Genomic DNA, 19,973 nt, shown 5'->3' with positions numbered 1-19,973 from the left:
CCAGGCCACAAATCTCTCTCCAGCAGACCCCAATGGCAAAGCAGACCCCTATGTGGTGGTGACTGTGGGGCAGCAGCAGAAGGACACGAAGGAGCGATACATCCCAAAGCAGCTCAATCCTGTGTTTGGAGAGTATGCAGGAAGGTTTCATCTAGTGGGTTTAATAAGAACAGTGCAAATCTGGGGCTTGAAATGTGGTTCAGCATGTAAGGTCTTCTGTTCCTCTCTGATGGAGAATCTTGTGCTTTTACACAAAGCCCTTGGGCATGTCTCTTGCCTCCTCTTGTCTCTTGCCTCCTTAACTCAGGAGCCATCATGCTTTGAGTTAGGAGGCAAGCATACCCAAGGACTTGATTTAAAATTGGAAGCCGAGCATTCCCTAACTTCAGGCCCGCTATCTGAGCCATACATTCCTGGACAAGTAATTCCTTTGTTTTAACATGCACACTGAAAATGTCACATACAGAATTTAGAAAGAACCAAAGTTTATTAGAGGCCTTTAAGTTGTCAAATACAGTTCTTAAATGTAGAGGATTATCAAAGCAGAGCATGTGTTTCATTTCCATCCTCTTTGCTAACTGTGCTTTCCCTGTTTGATTCTGTCCAGAGTTGTGGAGCTGACAGTCTCCTTTCCCATGGAATCAGAACTCACTGTGGCAATATTTGATCATGATTTGGTTGGATCTGATGATCTGATTGGGGAGACCAAGATTGACTTGGAGAATCGATTCTACAGCAAGCACAGGGCCAACTGTGGAGTGGCTGCGCAGTATGACTTGTAGGTACCAATGTGACACATGAGGGCCATAGACTTTCTTCTCACGTGCCACATGTGGGTTACAGAGCTCCTCCTGTTCTGTGAGACAGAATATGCATTTGCAGGTGCTCCACAGATTCGCTGCAAGTTACATGGATAACTCTATCTCTTTAGACACCTACCAGCTTCCTGTGATAACTCTAATTCCTACTGCAATCTAACATACCTTGCATAAAATAGCAAAAAAACCTTCTTTATTCCTTTCACATTGGTGTTCTGTGAGAAACGTGCTTGCTTGACTCTGATCTCTTTCAGAAAGTACAGCAGTTTCTCTGGCAGCATTTTGTAAGCAGCAACACTCAGGACATCTGATTTCCTTTGGCCTCCTTCCATATGGATTCTGCAGATCTTTGGCCAGATTTCTGCAAACTTCTCTTCTTCTACCCTGCTATTGGAAAATTAGCTGTGGGAATGGAGTTGAGCACCCAGCACAGCTAAAAGTTCTTTCTCCCTTAGGAACTGCATCTAGAATTGCTCCTGCTCCTAGCATTGCTTCTGCTGTTCAGAAGCTAATAGTTCTCTGGAGTGCAAGTCCAGCTTGTTTTTTTGTCAGGAAAGAATTTGTTTAGCTCTTCATTCATTAAGACTTTTTGTAACCTCTCTAAGCCCAGGGTTTTCCCAGTGGAAATCTGAGCAGGGTTCTAGTGCTATAGCCTGTGCTTTGGGAAGGAAGGCTGTTTCACAGCCTAGAAAAGAAACTTAAGCGGAAGAAGTTCCTGATGTTTTCTTTTTCCATGCAGAAATGGCTACAACATGTGGCGAGATGCTTTTAAACCCACACAGATCTTGGATAGTTTATGCAAGAAAAACTCAATCCCTGCTGCAGAGTACAGATGGGAGGAAATTAAAGTGGACAATAAAATATTCAAAGTCCCTCCAGAGGCTTTTCCTGAAGGTACAGAGGGCTTGTTGAACTGGTCCCTTAAACAGCTGCCTGTGGTCAGCAATGCATGTGTTGGTAGGTGGTCTGGGAGCCCACAATCCTCTCTTCCCTGAGGTGTCCAGGCTGGCTTCCCCACTATGTGCCCTGCATGGCCCAGTTTTTTGGGTCATTGTGAGATGCATCCTTGGTTCAGTGCCCTTGTTTCATTGGACATTGTTGCACTGGGAGAAGATGTGATCCAGGCCATTAGATACCACAGTGGCTTCCCCGGCAGTGGGTGGAACAAAGTAAACCTGTTTTCACAGCAGTGCTGGTCATGGAGGTTTGTTGTATGCCAGCTTATTCTGGTGGCTGGCACTATCACAAAGCTGAACCTTCATCTGCTTATGATCACTATCAGCAAGATAATGAAGTCCTGTGTCCTGTTTGGGATTATGTGTGTTTTGCAGTTTTTTGGTTTTCTTTTTTTTCTTTTTTTCTTTTTTTTTTTTTGGTTGATTTTTTTTTTTTGGTAGGTGTTGTTTTGTTTTGTTTTGGGTGTGTTTTAGGGTTGTGGGGGAGGGGGAAGGGAGTGTTTTTTCAGTCTTCTTTCCTGTTTCTAGCTGGCTTTGTCCAGGAATGTTCTGTGATTCCAGTGGCTTCAGGTGCCTTGAGTGATTCCACAATGCCCCCCTCTACTCTTGATCTTCACCTTGTGGGCAGCTTCTGCTTCTCATTTGCTGTTTTCTTTCCTTCTACCTGGCATTACAAACCCTGAGCCAGGGCCACAGATGTCCAAGAACATACCAACCTTTCACAGTCTCTACTAGCAGTGATGGAGATCTTCCCTCAGCAAAGGCCAGGCCCTGCTGCTGCCAACACCTGTGCAATTGAATCCAACCTTGTGGAAAGACTAGAGCAGATGTGGCCCACATGTGGATGGCTGAGTACTGCAAGGCAATGCTATGTAGCCTGTAGGAAGGATGATCCCTGGCCTTACCTGCTCAGAGTGAGGACACCTACACACGTATGGCCAACTTTACTTTCTCCTTGTTTCAGTGAAACTGTTCCTCAGTTTTCTGGTGGTTTCTATGACTTACGCAAAGAAGGGAAAATAAATCCTACTCAGGAGAGGGCAAGGAGCCTCCAGAAGACATTTTTCCTTTTTTTCAGGTCACTGGATAGCTGGGGAGAGAGAAACAAGGGGTTCTCCTGGTGTTCCCTGACAGCTGGCTCTAGTTCCAACACTGCTGCAGCTGGTGCCCTGTGAACTTCTGCTGTGCTTGAGCACTGCTTGAAATGGTTTAGGTCTCAGACTGATATCCAAGGGGCAGTTGTGCTCCATAAACCCAGGAGTGAGTGGGTCATTATGCCCTCACCTGTTGGCTATGGCTTATCTCCCACCGGCAAGATTTGGTTTTGAAGTGTCATTTAGCTCACTGTGCCAAAGGAGTCAATTACTAATTGTGTTCATTAACAGAGCACACAGCTGCATGTCTTGAGACTGGCAAGTAATGCTTTCCAGTAGCACTTCTCTGGCAAAAATTCACCCATGGATCTGTTGGCACTACCACAGAGATGTGGGGACTTAAAACTGCCCCAGAGGATCACATCCTCCTCAATGTCCCTTGGATCTTTTCCCCAGGGCCAGAGTAAATTCGTTTTTGCCCTTTCCATTGCATTTCTCTTGGCTTGTTTTCTTCCTGCCTGCCATTTCTGTCATCACTGCAACATACTGAACTCACTCCATTCATCTTTGCCCTCCTGCTTCTCCCCATTTGTTTTTCTGGAGAGGTGCTTGTTTGCCCAGTCCATCATCTCCTGTTGCTTGTGCTAGTGACTGATGTCCTGACATGACTCTTGCTGGCCAGAAGCCTTCATTTTCTCCCTGGCTGTGTCCTGCTGCAGAGGCTTCTGTGAGGAACAAGAGAGGAGTGGCAGATGAGAACTTGTCGCTGGATGTTGAACATAAGGCTTTGTACGTCCTGCAGCACTGGGAAGAGATGCCAGGATATGGGTACAAGCTAGTACCAGAGCATGTGGAAATCCGGTCTTTGTACAACCCGGAGAACCCCGGCCTTGTGCAGGTGACGTGTTTCTGTGCCAAACCTCAACATTGTTTCGGGGAAGGACCTTTTGGACAGCTGTTTTCTAGCCAGCTGTCTGGTCTGCTGTGAATCTTACACATTGTCCCATTCCTGGGTGGGTGACTGGAGTTGTGTCTGTGGATGGCTGGCCCAGGTTTGAAGTGAGGACATTGGCCATGGTTATCCTTTGCTCCCACCTACCCTCTGACCTCTCATGATGCTTCTGAACATCCTTTCCTCAAGGAAATTCTGTCCATTGATGTTGTGTTCACAGTGCTGGTGACACAGAGTCCTTCCTGTCTCCACAGGCCATTTAGCACTGGCTCTGATGAGGATGCTGTGTGGGTGGCAGTAGACCTGCTCTGCTTTTGAGCCTTGCCACTATGCACCCCCATGGGTGATGGTATCCTTGCCTATAACTGCCTCCTCTGCATTGTCCCTTATCACTGCTGTTTTGCAAGAACCTTGTTCTCCACCCTTGCCTTCTCCCTCCCTCCCTGCTGTTTTGCAAGAACCTTGTTCTCCTCCCTTGACTTCTCCATCCTTAGTTTTGTGCAATGTAGCCATCTGAACTCACTGTTTAAATGTCCTGTACTGAAATCTCCTGTTCCCTTGGATACTGGAGGTTTGAACAAAACAGAGTTCTGCAGTCACGTTGGCTTTGTTTGGCATTGGAAATGCACGAGTCAGACCTATCACTTCTTAGTTTTGTTGGTTTTGCTTAAGCATTGCATTACCATGTGCTCCTTATTAAAACAGAGGGATATGTTTACCTCTATTTGAAATGAATTTAGTGTAGGTGAAATGGTTTTTCTTAGGAGCAGAAATAAGCATTCTTTCATGGCCTTAATTTTTTTTCCCTGTGTAAAATCGAATCTCATGTCACTCTCAAGTGCTGGGAATGGAGAGAACCAAGCAGGGGCTTTCTGATGAGAACTTTCCTTGCAGGATCAAGCCCTTCCTCCTTGAAGACCTGCAGAGTGGTCTGTCTCTTGAAGTGTCTTTGCTGTCTTCTCTCATCAGGGCTCCTTGCACATGTGGATTGACATGTTCCCAAATGATGTCCCTGCACCACCACCCATCAACATCAAACCACGACTGCCTGTCAGGTACCACCTGTGGGGGTAGGCCTGGGGCTGGTGGGCTGCAGGGAGGGTCAATGTCCTTGCCATGGCTGGCAGGATGTGCCACAGGGCACAGGCTGAGGGTCAGTGCTAGTGTGGCATGTAGCCCTCTTTCCTCCAGCTCTGACCACAGTATGTTCTCTTGATTGTATCATGTTGGGCCATAAGAGCTTCAGCTGCACAAAGGTTTGGGGAATGGCAGGTCAACGTCTCTGTGGCTGGACATAAAGGTAATAGAAACCCAGGCCAGAGCTACTCATCAAACTCTATTCTGGCTAGTGGACAGATGTCCTTGGGAGTCTGGAGAAATGCAGTTGAAGGAGGAAATCTACTGTTTTCAAGTATCTAATGGTACTTTTGAGATGGAGGGTCCAGATTATTCTCAGATGTGCACCTGAAAGGACAAGAGATAATGATCATGAATTGCAGCAAGGGAAACTCTAACTGACTATAGGGAAAACATTTTCCCAGTGAGAGTGAAGCTACCCTGGAATAGGGGTAGATTGACTCAGATGTGCTGGGATGTCCATCCTTGGTGATATTAAAAACTAATGCAGACAAGGCCCTGCACAATCGACCTACTATGAAGCTAGAGCAAGAGCCTGGAGCAGAGACCGCAGAGATTCCTTCCTGCCTAAGCTTTTCTGTGCTCCTATGGCTTAGTAGAGCATTTCCCATGCAACAGGGACTTGGTTTGCAAAAGCTACCTGTATTGAATGTAGGTGTTTGTCTTGTAGGGTTGTAGTGTCCAGAAAGAGTTTTATGCCTGGCAGTGAGACTGCTAGGCTGTGCTTGGTGGGAGGAGCAGGGGGAACCACACTGCTGGGAATTTTCAAGTCCTGCTGCTCTGGCATTGTGCTCAGGGCTTGATCTGCCCTCCCATGCCCCAGAGACAAGGGCATGTGTCTCACCCGTGTCCTTCCCACAGCTATGAGCTCCGTGTGATTATCTGGAACACAGACAATGTGATCCTTGGTGATGTCAACCCAGTAACAGGAGAGCCTTCCAGTGACATCTACGTGAAAAGGTCTGGTGGGAATGAGCGGGAGGTCAGAGCCTGGCTGCCCTGCTCCCTGCCCTGATCCACATGCTCAACTTCCCTCCTCTGAACCTCTGGTGTGAGGTGCCTACTCCAGTCGTCTGCATGGGCTGCTCTAACCCCAGAGATGTAGTCCAGGTGTTGCTCTGGTTTGACCTTTTCCTGCTACCCCATGGTGTTCAGTGCTTCCATCCTTCTGCTCTGCCGCTGAGGCTGGCTGACAAGGGTAGAGGATAACTGAGTTTCTCCTGCAGCTGGATAAAAGGTCTTGACCGTGATAAGCAGGAGACAGATGTTCACTTTAACTCCTTGACTGGGGAAGGCAATTTCAACTGGAGGTTCATCTTTCGCTTCAATTATCTCCCAACTGAGAAGGAGATCACCTACAAGAAAAAGGACTCTGTCTTCTCCATGGAGGAATCAGAGTTTCGGGAACCGGCTGTTCTGGTCCTCCAGGTCTGGGACTATGACAGGATTTCAGCTAATGACTTTCTAGGTATGGTGTTACCTGCTGGAAGTGGGGTGACCTGTCCCTTACCTTGCTGGAGCATTTCCCTGGGGTTCAGCTCTCTGAGAAGGGAAACTAGGACCATCAGATCAAACTCTTCAGCTCAGCAGTCATCTGGGCTGGTTTTTCACACCTGAGCTACAGACAAAGCCTGGAGATAGGCACCTCCCATACACAGACATGTAGTGCTTGCATGCTTGTCCCAGGGCCTTGGCATATTTTTTCAGCACAACCCTTCCAATAAACTTGCTTATTTTCTGTGCTCTTAGAAATGCAGATCTCAAAGTCCGGGCTTAAGAACATTTTTCCCAGGACCTTATGTTGTGGGAACAGGGACAACCTGTGTACAACTAGACAACCTTTGTGAGACTATTGTCACTTGAGTTGCAGCATCCCATTGCTGGGGCCTCAGAAGTTCCTGGATGCTCTGGAACTTCCGGGTAATAAAACCTACCAAGCTAGGCATGCAGCAAGGCCCGGGGCCAAAACAGAGCTAGTGGTGATTCCCCACACATTATGCTAGCACAAGTACTGCTGATTCTCTCCCACTTCTGCTGTCATCCCCAAGCTTATAGCACTCTGTTCAGTTGTTCCTCCCTTCTTCAAATGTTAACCTCCGTACTAAAAAGCAGCCCCTTTCCCCTACTATCTCCTGGGCATGTTTAAACTCTCCTTATACTTCAACCTTTCATAGTGTACTTAAGAGGCTTTACTGCTTGATGTACTTCCAGTGGTCCAGCCATGAAGAATTAAGGCACTGAAAAAAGCATTAACAATTCCAATGATTTCTGGCATGTATAACCTCAGGAACTTCTAGATAGTAAGGGGCTTCTGCAGGGTTTATTGCAATCTCCTGCCCCAAGACAGGCTGGATGCACTCTAGGTCAGGTTGCTTAGGGAATTTTCTGGGTGGGTTTTGATTAGCTTCAAGGATAGATTCCTAGCATGCTTCTGGAACCCTTTTCCTGGCTGCACCTTTCTCACAATTCTCAGGTTTTTTACTTGCAGCATTTTGTGTCTGTTGCCTTAGGTGCTTTTATTATCCATTTCTGAGAAGAGTCTGGCTCCATCTGCTCTGTAGCTTCCTTTAGGCTGTGAGGGATGCAGTAAGATCACCGTCTTGACCCCTCTTCTCTGGACTGAACATATATGTGTCTCTCACTTCTCTTGCTGTGGCACCTACTACATACTTGACTATCTTAGCCATGAAAAACAAATTAGTTGACACCTTTCTTGTATTGGACGTCCAAAACTGGGCACAGTATCCAGATGTAGTCTCACTCGGAAATGAGCAGAGAACACTCACATCTCTTGTCTGCTTTTACCAGTACAGACCAGGATGTGGTAAGATTGTTCTGTTGCAAGGGCTCAGTGCCAAAGTGGGACAGGAGCTCATTCTGAGCAGAACAGAGGCATAAGGCCAAACAGGGAGATGAACTGAGGTTGTTGCAGATCTATGATAAACTTGAAATCTTTAAAGCACTTATAATTTTAAATCATTATCATTTTATAAGTTTAATTGACATTTCCAGGAATTAGAGACAAAGATCAGCTTGGACATGTGAGGAGAGCAGGGTGGGACATGATAAAAGGGTGAAAATAACTCACCATATGAACTCACCAAACAGCTCTTATCAAAAACATGATGAGACATGGGGCTTCTGCCTCTTAGTCTTTAACTCCTGAGCTAGTCATTTCTTATGCAGAATTTCAGGTTCTCCATTGGTAAATGTGCAGGGTGCTCCTAGACCATTGCAGCAGCTAGGACCTACTCGTGGCAGTTGGGAGCATGGCAGAGACAGTCAAATGTCGTGTGGGGCTGACCTCAAGGTTTCACCGTGTGGTCTCCTCTTCCCTGTGCCTGCAGGCTCCATCGAGCTGAAGCTGCATGACATGGTGTGGGCAGCCAAGAGCTCTGAGCATTGCACCATCAAAATGGCCAAGGAGAATGCAACACCTCGATTCTCCATCTTCCGAAATAAGCGCATGAGAGGCTGGTGGCCCTTCATTAAACTCAGAGATCAAGAAGATGACGAGAGAGAGGAAAGGGAGTGCAAGAAGAAGAAAAAAACTAAGTGGAGCAGCTCAGTCAGACCAGAGGACATGGAATTCACAGACGCCAGTGGGAACAAGTATTTCCTGACGGTAAGGTGGGGAGCTGGCACTGGTGAGCACAGCCAGTGTTCTTCCTCTGCCTTGATATGGCAGCCTGTCCTACATGCACACAACCTACAAGGGCAGCAGTGACCCAGCTTCTGCAGGATCCTGAAGACTTCTTCCATCTACTGCTGATCCAGCACTTTGTCTGTCCTGAAGAACCAGATGCTGTGGTATGCAGGGGTGTCTGACATCATGTATTCCCCTGAACTTTCCATAGAGCTCAGCTCCATGAGGGGAGCTGTATTTTTTTAGGAATTTAGTGTTCCCACTGAAACACCTCAGACCATGTTCTCCTTGCTCACTCCTACTCCAAAGCAAGAGACATATGGCTCCCCATCAGCCAGTCAGGACAGCAGCAGAATCTTGTCCTGGGGTCTCTGCCTGCCCAAGACAGGCAGATGCCAACTGACCAGGGACAGACTTGCTCCTGATACCCCTGCTGCTGGGCCACTGTGTGTCTCCAAGGGTGAATTTTGCTCCGTGCCACTGTGGGAGGGTAGAGACAAATCAGGTAGTTGGGGAGTTCATTAAAATACAGTTCCTTGTCTGCAAAACATTTTCTTACCAGGCCACAGTTTCCACTGGCTGTGAAGTAAGACTCTAGCCAATGGAGAAAAAAGCTCTGAGCCATCTGTAAGTGAAAATGGGAGAAAAATACCCAGTTGTGGCAGGATGTGTGCTCAGCGGGCTGGTTTGTGAAGCAACACATTCAACTGTGGCTCAGACATTTTGTCCCTCCAGGGTAAGGTGGAAGCGGAGTTCCAACTGCTGACTGTGGAGGAGGCTGACAAAAGTCCTGTTGGCTTGGGCCGAAAAGGGCCTGAACCCCTGGAAAAGCCCAAGTGAGTATATGTACTATCACTTTTAGGTTGAACAGATAGTGCCGTGTTCTCAGCAGCTGTTTGTAGGGAAGCCAGGAGTATTGGCTTGTCTGGAAGCCAAGAGCAATCTCTGAGGTCCTGGGCATTGGAGTCTGCAGGACCAGGACTGCCAGGGTTTCCCAGAGCTCAAGTGAGTCCACAGGACTTGAGGCTGCAGCACCTGGCCCAAGATTGAGCTAAGGAAGAAACTCAAGGCAGCTGTGCCATAACATTGCTTGTACAATGGTCAGGTCTGTCTGTGTGAAGGGATCTCTTGTGTACGAAGGTTAAGGACAGCTCTGAGGACACTGGGGCACTGTTCCAAAAAGTCCTATCCTGTTGTCTTTAGCGTCTCCACAGGCAGTGTGTTTACTGTAGCCCCTGGGCTGATCCTGCCTGGAAGCAGCAGGAAGAGCTGGTGATTCATGAAGGTAGCAGGACAACAAAGCAGAAGGGCCAACGTAAATGTTCTATGGATTGAGCCTGTGCTTATATATTCTTCTCTTCCTGTTCTAGTCGGCCCAAAACAACTTTCAACTGGTTTGTGAATCCCATGAAGACCTTTGTGTTTTTTATCTGGAAGCGGTACAAGAAATATATAATTGTGCTGTTTGTTGTCACTGTTCTGACAATCTTCCTGGTTCTTTTGGTCTACACTATGCCTGGATACATCAGCGAGAAGATCATTAATGGATAAATGCTCTTCATCAGAGGACTATTCAAAGACAGGGGTGATTGTAGCAGGAATCAAGACCTTAAGATCAGAAAGTTAATGAAAACCTGTGGGTGCAGACACAGCCTAGAGAGACAGAGACCTGCAGAAGTGAGCTTTGTTTTCCTTGTGAATAAAAACTCCTTGGCTACTCTCTCTGATGCATGTGTTTTTTAGCTGCTTTCTGGAGCTGGGGAACATGCTCTGGACATGAACCCAGAAGTCAGTGTGGGGTAGACATGATGTTCCCCCAGTGAGTCTAGAGTTCAGCCATGGGATGGGGACCCCAGAATGGCAAAGAGGTAGGCCTCTCTCCCTCTAGAGAACCTTTGGGCTGCAAGGTGGAGGTGAAATAGGCTGCAAAGGGCTCAGGCAACACCTGCTTGGGGCTACGGCAAAGCTCTGGGCTGTGACAGTGCTGCATCACTTCCTGTTTTTCTGCAGGGCCTATTTAGTGGGATGTTGCCTTCATAAATAGTGCTTGGTCCTCCCCAGCAGTGCTCAGTGAGCCCCAGCAGCGACTGCTCCATTCAAACTGAAACAGAGATTTTTGGAGTTCACTTGAATTAAGCATTTAAAAGGTAGACTGTAGAACTATGTGTTGAATTTTAAACTTCTTACTTAATAAACCTCTACCATGGTACAAAGGGCATAGGGAAATGCAAATTTCTGGAATTTCTTACATAAAGAACAATACCAGAGAAGACCAAGAGATACAAAAAGCCCAGATAAAGGAACTCCTCTGTCTCCAAGCTAATTAAGGCCGACAGACCTACTCAGATAAGCACCAAGGGACCAAAAGCGCATGCACAAAGAAGTTCAAAAGTTCAGTCATGAGGAAGACCACAGCCTTCAGCCTCAGAAGACTACCAGAGACCCCCGTGCGGTCACCACAGCAAAGAACGCATGCCCAGGAGGGCGTGGGTCTGATTACCAAACGAGGCGAGGACAGGCGGGGCCAGGGGTTGAATATGCATAGAAAAATTGTGCAGTGTACTGCATATGGAACACCTTTGTGAATAAAGATGTGGGACAGGCTGAAGCTCGGGGCACAAGTTTTCACGAGAGCGATCCCATTTGTGCCGGGCGCTGACATACATACCCACTTCATAACTATATCTGGTTGTGGAGTTTATTTATTCCGCGTATCGCTTTAAAACAAACTCCAGCACATCCAGTGCACACCTCCAGAGAGCCCTCTTAGCTCTTTCAGCCATGCTCAACCACATTTCCCACCACACCACCTGCTGAAACGCTGGCATTGGTCTTCTTCTCGTAGCAGATGAAGCTGGTGGATTTTGGTGTCCTTTCTCTTGTTGGTTCTGCTTTCCCCGAGGTCTAGGCGTGCGGAGTGGTTCCCGCGGCTCCCGCAGCTCCTGGCCGACAGTCTCCTGTCGATTGTCAGATCTCCGACCAAAACAAAGCAGAACAGTTCAGGAAAAAAAACCCAAAAGCCGCTGAAGGATTCCTGCCGCAGACTCGCCAGGCCAGGGAAGGGGAAAAAAGAAACTTGTTGTTTAAGCTAGCAAAAAAACCAAGCTAGCTAAACAACAAAGTGACGCGCAGCCGACACGGCACCCACCACACCTCGGAGTGAGGCTTTGAACAAAGCCCAAGGCTCCCAAGGTTCCCACACCCACACCCCGCCCCCGTCCCACCTTAAAGTTACAGCAAACATTTCTGGGCATAAAGCCAAGACACGCAGGCTTCCTCAAAATACTTCGCTTTATAATTCCTGCTGTGTGCCTGGGATATGCAGGTGTGTGTCTGTGTGTACAAAGTGAATGGAGGGTGAGGTGGTGTCTGTTCAGGGTGTGAGTTTGCAAGCCAAGAGGTTCAGTCCTGCTTTTGCTGCTGGCAGCAGAGTGACCCCAGGCCTCTGCCCCAGACCCCTCCAAGCCCAAATGTGACCATGATTCATGCCTGCAGTTCCCCTTCCTGGTCAGCACCATGGCTGCCCTGATCTCAGTGAGCAGCGGGTGCAGGAGGACTTCAGGTCACCCACCACCTACCTCTGTCTTCATCAGCCACATGGACCACTACAAGGCTACTGACAACAGCCTGGAGGAGAAGAGCAGGGGCGGAGGGCTACAGGGATGCACCCTGGGCAATGGGGAGGGCCTTCATCACTGTGGGCCTACTGAATCTGTACCAGGTCAGGCACCACCATACCATTTGTCACCATGAGTACAGAGTGGTGTGAATATATTTGGGTGTCTGCAAAACACCCGAAGCAAAGATTTGGTAAAGGCATGTAACAGGTTATGGTGGCCAGGGGTGTCAGAGACTGAAGATGGGTCTAAGGCCTGACGTGTTTGGTCTGCAGTTGTGCACGTCGACAAAATAATGTAGAAGAACTTATTGTTAGTTGATAGGACTAACCTTCAGAAATGCAACCATGTGTTGGTTACCTGGTGGGATTTATCTTGTGAAAGGGAAACAATACAATAAAACTGTTGTTGGCATAGAAGTGTGATCATGGGCCGTTGTGATCTCATCTCATGCATTGACCCCATGTGAGATGATGTTGAAACTGGCCACTCCTGAGGAGGGTGTGGTGGGGAGAGAGGATGACATGATGCACAGTGTATTGATCCAGGGGACACCCTGAAGGTGTGCTGCCCTCCTGCCTCTCCCGCTCAGGAGCCATGCTCTATCTCCTTCTGCTTGACAGCTTCTCCAACATCCAGGGGTCAGTATGTATTTATTGCCAATGCAACAAATGAAATTGACTTGCTTTGCTATTCTGACTGTGTCTCGAGTTTTTTGTGCATGGGCATCCTCCCGAACCCATAACACCAGGTAACAGGCAGCTGTCGGCTGAGGACAAGAGCAAGGGAGGAGATGTTTGTATGGGAAGGCTCTGCCTAGAACTGGTCCCACACCATGGGCTGAAGAGAGGACAGCTCTCACATGCCCAGGCAGGGTAGCAGACTGAGGGCTGAGGCAGGGTCTTCCACAGCACAGATCTTTGACAAATGTGTGAATGCTGCCAGAAGCAGCCCCAGGGTCTCCAGGATGGATATCTGGACAGCTGGAGCCTCTGGGTGCATTGAGGAACCTGCCTCATTCCAGCAGATCTCAGCAGTATGGGAAGCATGGCGGCAATAAAGGGTGCCAAGCACATGATGCACAGCAGCACCCTAATGCTGGCAGCTCTTGGAGCACCTTGGAGCTGCCTATCTCCCACCTCCTGGTAACATGCTTCTCATCCAAACCTCCATGCCATGTCCTCTTCCCCTGCTGCTGCTCTCCACCCTGTCCACAGTCCCTTCTCTTACCAGCTCCCAGACTGATGGTATGTTTGTTGCTCGCACCATATCATGGTGGAGGACCAGATTGCACTGTGTTGCCTGACAGTGGATGTTGCTGTTGTCCACATGTGATGAAAGGTGCGAGATAACCAGCCTGATTGTTGTTGTGCCTGAAAGTCAGGGACCCTATCTGCACATCTGACCCAGCACAGTGGAATAGTGTGGCCCACACCAGCCCCTCCAGGAGCCAGATCCATGTTCTGGCCATGCTTGGGATGTATCACCCCTTCTTCCTCAGAGGAGTAGTTTGGTAAGTGGTCAGAGACCAAAATCAGCTCAGCTCCCACATCTGCCAGTATTTATTCCCTTTGGTTTTTACCTGAACTGGTGTTGGCCCCAGCAGTTTCTCTTTTCAGCAGTGCTGTGATTCCTTGGCACTGACATCTCCCTGCTAAGTGCTGGGAATGCTATCACTGTTTATAATTCCAGGTTTTTAGCAGGTCACAGAGTGACATTTTGGACATGGAGAAGAGTGCAGTGTCTACACTGGCCCAGCTTCTCTGGGCTGCAGGAGACACCTTTTTTCCTGAGGACACTGCAAAGGCAGAGGCCTTTCCTTAGGGACACCTTGCTTGATCTTGAGATCATGGTGAGCAGCACTGCTGCCTCCCTGCGCAGACCTGCCCTGGGAAACTGAGACCCCATATGGTGCACCTGCACATGCCTGGGACCTGGTGTAAAGAATCAGCTGCCTCTCTAAGGATGCTCCAGCAGAAGGAGGCATTTTCTGGATCCCTCTCTCAAACTCCTCAGAGATGACCTGCTACCTCAGCACTTCCTCTGCACACAAAACCTCCCAGTCTCTCATTTTTGTTCTTCACACCATTGCCAGGGGCTTTGGGATCAGGACAGTGGAACTAGTTTTGGTTTGTGTCTGATGAAGAAGTTCTCTCCTTTGATTCCTTCAGAATCAACTGCTGCTCTGCAGGGTTCATGGTCTTTATATGTGTGGTAAGGATTGAGCACATTGGAGCTTGGGAAAGCAAACAAGCGGAGCCAGCACCACAGAGCCTCTGCTGTCCCTAACTCCTCCCACCGATGTTTCATGCTCTGTGTGATCCAGAAAATGTGCTTCATGACAGCTCCGGGCACAGCCCCTGCCTGGCTCCCCAGTAGTGGTGCAGAGGCCCTTTGAGCCTGTAACCAGTAAATACCTTTGCGTTTTCCAGTGCTGCTATAGTTTGAGTTTCTAGATCCTTCATCTTTGTGCCAAACTTCCTTCCAAAGCAAAGTGTTGACCTCCCCTTGGATAAAATAATCACTGTTCAGGTTGCACTGCTTTTTCACTAGCTGTGCTTTTCTAATTGCTGAGCACATTTCACAGTGCTCTGTCCCCTCTGAGCTAAAATTACATCCAGGTGTGCAAGAGTCCTGGTGAGGTGCTGGATGTACAAGGCTGTTGAGAGCTCTGCATTGCTGGTGTCAGTGAGCCATCCCAGCAGGACACACAGGGGCGGGAGGGCAGCTCCACTCCAGGCAGATTCTCCAACCCAGAGGAATTTCTTAATCATTAAATTCCTGATTTGGCCTTAGGAACCTGAATGGGGCACTCAGCTTCTGGTCTGCATGGAGAGGCTGTGCCAGAGTGCCAGGTACTGATGAAGAAAGGACAGCAGCTCTGACCTCACTGTACCACCCACAGTTCTCCCCCACACATGGTGCCACATTTCCTCTTCCCTTCACAGTTGCTGCACTTGCAAAAAGCACTGGAGAGGCTACTGAGCCCAGAAGCATTATCTTCACCCATTCATGCTCAGTGGACTGGGTGCTTGCAAGAGTATGAAAGATTAAGTCATAGGAACTTGTGACTGCCAGCAGGGAAAGTGTGGAGGCTCTGGTAGCCACCCTGTGGGCAGAAGAGCTGGCATTTCATGGCAGCTCCCTGCTTGGGAGAACCCACATCTGGGTTTCCAGTTGCACTGGTGATGGCTTGTTTGTGCTTCTCCCTTTAATATGGGGTGATGGTTCCTGGGCTTTTAGAAGGGACAGGCTATTAGAAGGGACAGCAGACATCCCCCGCTTCAGCCACCTAGGATCATGCAGATTCTTGTTGCTGTTATGTAAGAAACAACATAGACTCACCAGAAGGCTGGTTTGCACAGCATCTCACTTTACTTCAAATTCTCTCCTTTTATACAGTCCTCCCATACAGATAGACCAGACTGGTCAATTATCAATACATTTCACCTGATTGGCTAATTAACAAAATGCCTTTCTTATAAACAATCTTTGAGAAAAATAGGAAAACAGAGAGTAGGAAAACAACACCTGCAGGTTGTTTACAATAACAAGTGATCATTGTTTATCTTCAACTCCCTAAAGCCTCACAAGCCGATTCTGGGAAAACTTAAGCTAGTTTTCTCACTCTCTGACCAGGCTGTCACATCCCCAGATTCTCCCATTCTGTTCTGTCTCCCATATCTGTTGGTTGACTGGACCCCTGGGACAGCAGTTTTGCTGTCTGGGACATGTTCTGGGGGTCAGATCTGAGTACTGATCTGAGTCAGACACCATGGTGAGTAGGGATGTCCATTACGGCTCTGTTCTCCAGGAGCTGCAGAGAATGGTTTCTATGGAGAAATGGAGCTAATGCTGACACATAGCAACTGAGGGAGGCACAGGCTGCTACTGTGAGAACATGAGGGATTTTCTAGTACAGAGGGGACAGCTGCACAAACCAGCTGTGTTCTCTTCTGACTCTGGGATGAAGGCTGCCCATGAAGCTCTGCTCTTCACTCTTGTCTTGGGCCACAGAAGCCAAGTTGTAAGTCACTGAGCTCTTCATGAATTCCCTGAGGAATGGAAAATCCTTTTCCCTCTGACCGTAGGCTACATGAGCACTTTTTGATAGAGAACAGATGTTCTTCCTGGCAAAGATTTAATGCCCTTGAAACTGCAGAACCCCAGGACTGCTAGGGTGGGAGCTGCATGGTGCCTGCATGGGCTCAGCAGGGCAGAGAGGTTGTGGGGCTCCTCTGTCCCAGCTTCTCTTCATGTATGGGGAAGAGGGCTCACTGCATTGCAAGTGCATGTGCACTTGGTAGGTGAATGTACACCACTTAGGATGGGGAAGCTGGTAATTGACTCGTGGCCAGGGTGGTGATGATGCTTTGCTACTAGTTCACAGGTCAGTTTACAGACTCTAAATGCATTGCAGGCAGAGAGAAGTTTCTTGTACAGCACATGCTGCCAGCCAGCCCTATCTGACCTAAAGTAAATGGTGGCAGTGGCAACAGCAGAACACAGAAATAACATCATTGAACAGTTAGAAAAGGAAATTAATATTGGGCTATTTCAGTTCCCTCAGGGTGGGTGAGCATCCAAGGGGTGTCCTAGGAAGCTGGGCAGAGAGAGTGGGTGAGAAGGCATCCTATGGTGCCACTGCCACTGGTGTTTGTGACGTATTACTGCAGGAGGCACATGGGATGCTGTTACAGAGGTACACAAAGGTGGTGTTGGCGCTGTGCCCTGTGCTGCTTGTCCTGTGGCAATGTTTCTGAGCCCTCACTGATGGCATTAGTCCTGACTGTTGGGTTCCCTCCCTTCTCCACACCCCTACTGCCCACTGCACCGCCCCTACCAATGGCTCTGCATGGTTCAACACCCGCTACCAAGGCAGCCATGGGGCCTCTGCTGACAGGTGCACACCACGAGCTCTCCTCAGATGTAGTTCAGTGGTGGCTGGTAAGTGAGGCAAGGGGCAGGAGCTTGTTGGTCTTCCCAGGCTCCCTGAATCTGTTCGCAGTGGGGCAGGGCCAAGAACAGATATGATGGGGATAGAGGGATGCAGAGATCCCAGCTCAATCCTTCCTCCCCTTCATACCCTGCCCCCTGGGCTGTTTTGCATCCTTTTCCTAACATCCCATCTGTTTTTCTGTCCTTTCCCAGGTCTCTGCTAGGAGAAATGGGGCTCTGTCTCCCTTTGGGCTACTGGTGGAGGTGCTAATGCTGCATGTCACAGTGCTTGTTCCTCTAGACCTTGCAGGGTCCCTTGAGTAGTATCCAACTCCATGCCATAATTCAGCAGTTCTTCAATGTCCTCTCGGCCCTGACAGCTGACATGTGGGACCCATCTCACTTCAGGACTTGTGCAGTGGTGGGGAACTCAGGGCAGCTGAAAGAGTCCAGTCATGGGCTGCTAATTGACGCTCATAACTGGGTGCTGAGGTGGGTGACCTAAAGGGACTTGGTCTCACCCTGTCTTCCAAGAACGCTAGCATGCCCTAGCCCCTGTCTATGCTGTTGAAATCTGCCAAGACAAACCCTGTGAAGGAGTTGGCTGGCTGACCCTGCTCTCCGGAGCCCTACATCCTGGGACACACAGACCTTGTGTCACCCATATCCATTCTTTGCTGCTGGCTAGGGTGACCTGCTGTCCCTGCCTGGTGGGACCAAGAGCCTGGGAAGATGCACCTTTGTTTTGGGACACACCATCCTGCTGTCCTTTAGGATGAACAGAGCAAAGATCACTGGCTTTGAGCTGGATGTTGGCATGAGAACAACTCATCTCTTCATATGTTGCATATAGGTAAAGCCTTATAGAGTAAGAGCCTTTTTACCCTTGTAAAATCATAGATTAGGCCTGCTGCATCAGCTGGGTGCAGCTAACAGCTAGCCAAGCAAGTTACTGTGAGAAAGGAATTGCACCTGTGAAAATAGAAGCTCTAACTGTGAGAATAATTCTATACCCATGAAACAAGAATGTAAACCTCATTAGAGAGGAAAGTTTTTGATGGACATATACACTAGCAACTACTAAGCAACGAACCGATTTGCAGTAAGTTACCAATTAGAATTAAGCATGATGCCTTTAGAACTGTGATAAATATGATAAATACGAACTGTGAACAATAAAGATTGGGCTATTGTGCATGAAGAATAGAGGTGTCTTGTCCATCTCTACAGTGACATTCATGTACCCAGAAGAGTGCAGTGAACCTAAGGCCCGATGTTCACCTTGTCCTTGTCCCCTTCAAACCTCTGAACCTGCAGTGGGTCACCAGTTTCTTCTCCACTGGAGAACTCACATGGTATGTCAGCACTGGGGGATGGTGTCTTGTGCTGGAAACCCTGTGGATGGTGCAGTGTGGTCTGGGGGTTCTAGTGCCTCACTGGAGACCTGGCACTAGTCCTGATTGCACAAAGGGCACTGGGCAGCCCTCTGCCCTGCACTTTGAGGTAGTTGGGCATTGACCTGTCCCCAGAGGGCTCAGGCAACCTGCAGTACCATACTCCTATGAGTGGGATGGCAGCTGTGCCCACAGCGGGGCCAGGGGCTTGATGCATCCCTTCCTACAGCCTGGCCAGGGGATGCTGCTTGGCCAACTCAAGGGGTGGGAGATGCCACTGGGCTGGGTGCTGGGAGACAACAGATACCCTCTGCAAAGAAATGGGCCCCCTCAGCAGTGGGTGTACTACATGATCACTGCTCACCTCTGCTTTTGCAGCACATATGAGAGTTAGAAACAGTTCATCAAAGGAACAAGGTAATGGCTTTGTGGGCTCCAGCTTCTCAGGGGCAGGCAGAACTCTGCTGGGCAGTGAGCCAACAGCTGCACTGAGTTGGGCTGGCTGTCCTGTTCCAGCATGGAGAGCACCATATCACTCCACTCCCCACTCAGGTGCTGATCCTGAGCCCAGCTTTCCTCAAGTACATCCATGACAACTGAACAGAGCATCATGGGTGATACCCCTCCACTGGCTTCACAGCCCTGCTCTTTGCCTTGCACACCTGCCATCAGGTGAGCACAGCCCATGGAACCAGATGCTGCTGCTGTACCTCCCCTTGTACTGCTTGTCCATATGCTTGTAGGATGCCCCAGTGTCCACACAGCATTGGCCCTTGCTGGAATGCGCACAGGTCTCCGTGTTTGGCTTCGGAGCAGACAGTGAAGGGAACCGGCACCACTACTGGGAAAAAAACCACTGGCCTGGAGCCTTCTGCAGGACGAGAGCCGATGACACTGATGTTGAATTCAGCCTCATTGAGAGACGGGTACCTGAAGGCAGGATTGTATTTTACAAGTGATGCATTTCCAAGAAACTGAAGCCAGGTTGTTTGGCCAGGAATGGGCCAAAGGACACTACCAGCAGTTGTCCTGGCTCTTCAGCTTGCTGCTCCACCCCACCACCTGGGTTCACAGACCCTGCAATTCGCTGGGTTTCGGTACTGCTTGTGCTGGTCCTACCAGCTGGGTACTGTGGGTGCCATTCTTCCATGGCAGTAGCAATGTTGTGTTTAGCTGGACATAGGGTGGCACAGTTCTGCCCAAACTGGTTGGGAGGGACAAAGAGGAGATGTTGGGGCTGGAAGTGGGCATAGAGCCTGTGAGCTGCTGTGTGTGGCCCTGCAGGGCTGTGAAGCCAGTGGTGGACAGCAGCTGCTCAAATGTGGCTGTCCACATGACAGAGCTGGTATTTCCACCCACAGATGGCTTTTGGGGGAAGTTTGTAGTTGTTCTTAGGAAAGGAAGATGCCCTCCTCACCTTG

The 19,973-nt window shown here is 49.0% G+C and overlaps 1 protein-coding gene and 1 pseudogene across 5 annotated transcripts in view; both read left to right on the top strand.

Moving 5' to 3' along the window:
• LOC119710341 (fer-1-like protein 4) overlaps window positions 1–10,312 on the top strand; it is a 39,842-nt gene extending 29,530 nt beyond the window's left edge. For 4 of the 5 annotated variants that reach the window (XM_038159313.1, XM_038159312.1, XM_038159309.1 and 1 more), the window contains 10 exons: window positions 5–132; window positions 608–778; window positions 1,558–1,775; window positions 3,588–3,766; window positions 4,790–4,875; window positions 5,819–5,917; window positions 6,184–6,425; window positions 8,305–8,582; window positions 9,339–9,439; window positions 9,974–10,312. In XM_038159313.1, the coding sequence (XP_038015241.1) occupies window positions 5–132; window positions 608–778; window positions 1,558–1,775; window positions 3,588–3,766; window positions 4,790–4,875; window positions 5,819–5,917; window positions 6,184–6,425; window positions 8,305–8,582; window positions 9,339–9,439; window positions 9,974–10,154 (1,683 nt within the window). In that variant the 3' untranslated portion in view covers window positions 10,155–10,312. The remainder of the gene's footprint in view (window positions 1–4; window positions 133–607; window positions 779–1,557; window positions 1,776–3,587; window positions 3,767–4,789; window positions 4,876–5,818; window positions 5,918–6,183; window positions 6,426–8,304; window positions 8,583–9,338; window positions 9,440–9,973) is intronic. The other variant, XM_038159310.1, reaches the window with a different exon arrangement.
• Window positions 10,313–15,467: 5,155 nt separating this feature from the next.
• On the top strand, window positions 15,468–19,818 carry LOC119710168 (annotated as a pseudogene).
• Window positions 19,819–19,973: the final 155 nt, after the last annotated feature.

Source organism: Motacilla alba, chromosome 20 (assembly GCF_015832195.1).
Source record: "Motacilla alba alba isolate MOTALB_02 chromosome 20, Motacilla_alba_V1.0_pri, whole genome shotgun sequence".
In the NCBI taxonomy this organism is placed as follows: domain Eukaryota; kingdom Metazoa; phylum Chordata; class Aves; order Passeriformes; family Motacillidae; genus Motacilla; species Motacilla alba.
The sequence above is the reverse complement of the archived record's forward strand: the minus strand, read 5'-3'. Positions and strand labels throughout refer to the sequence as shown.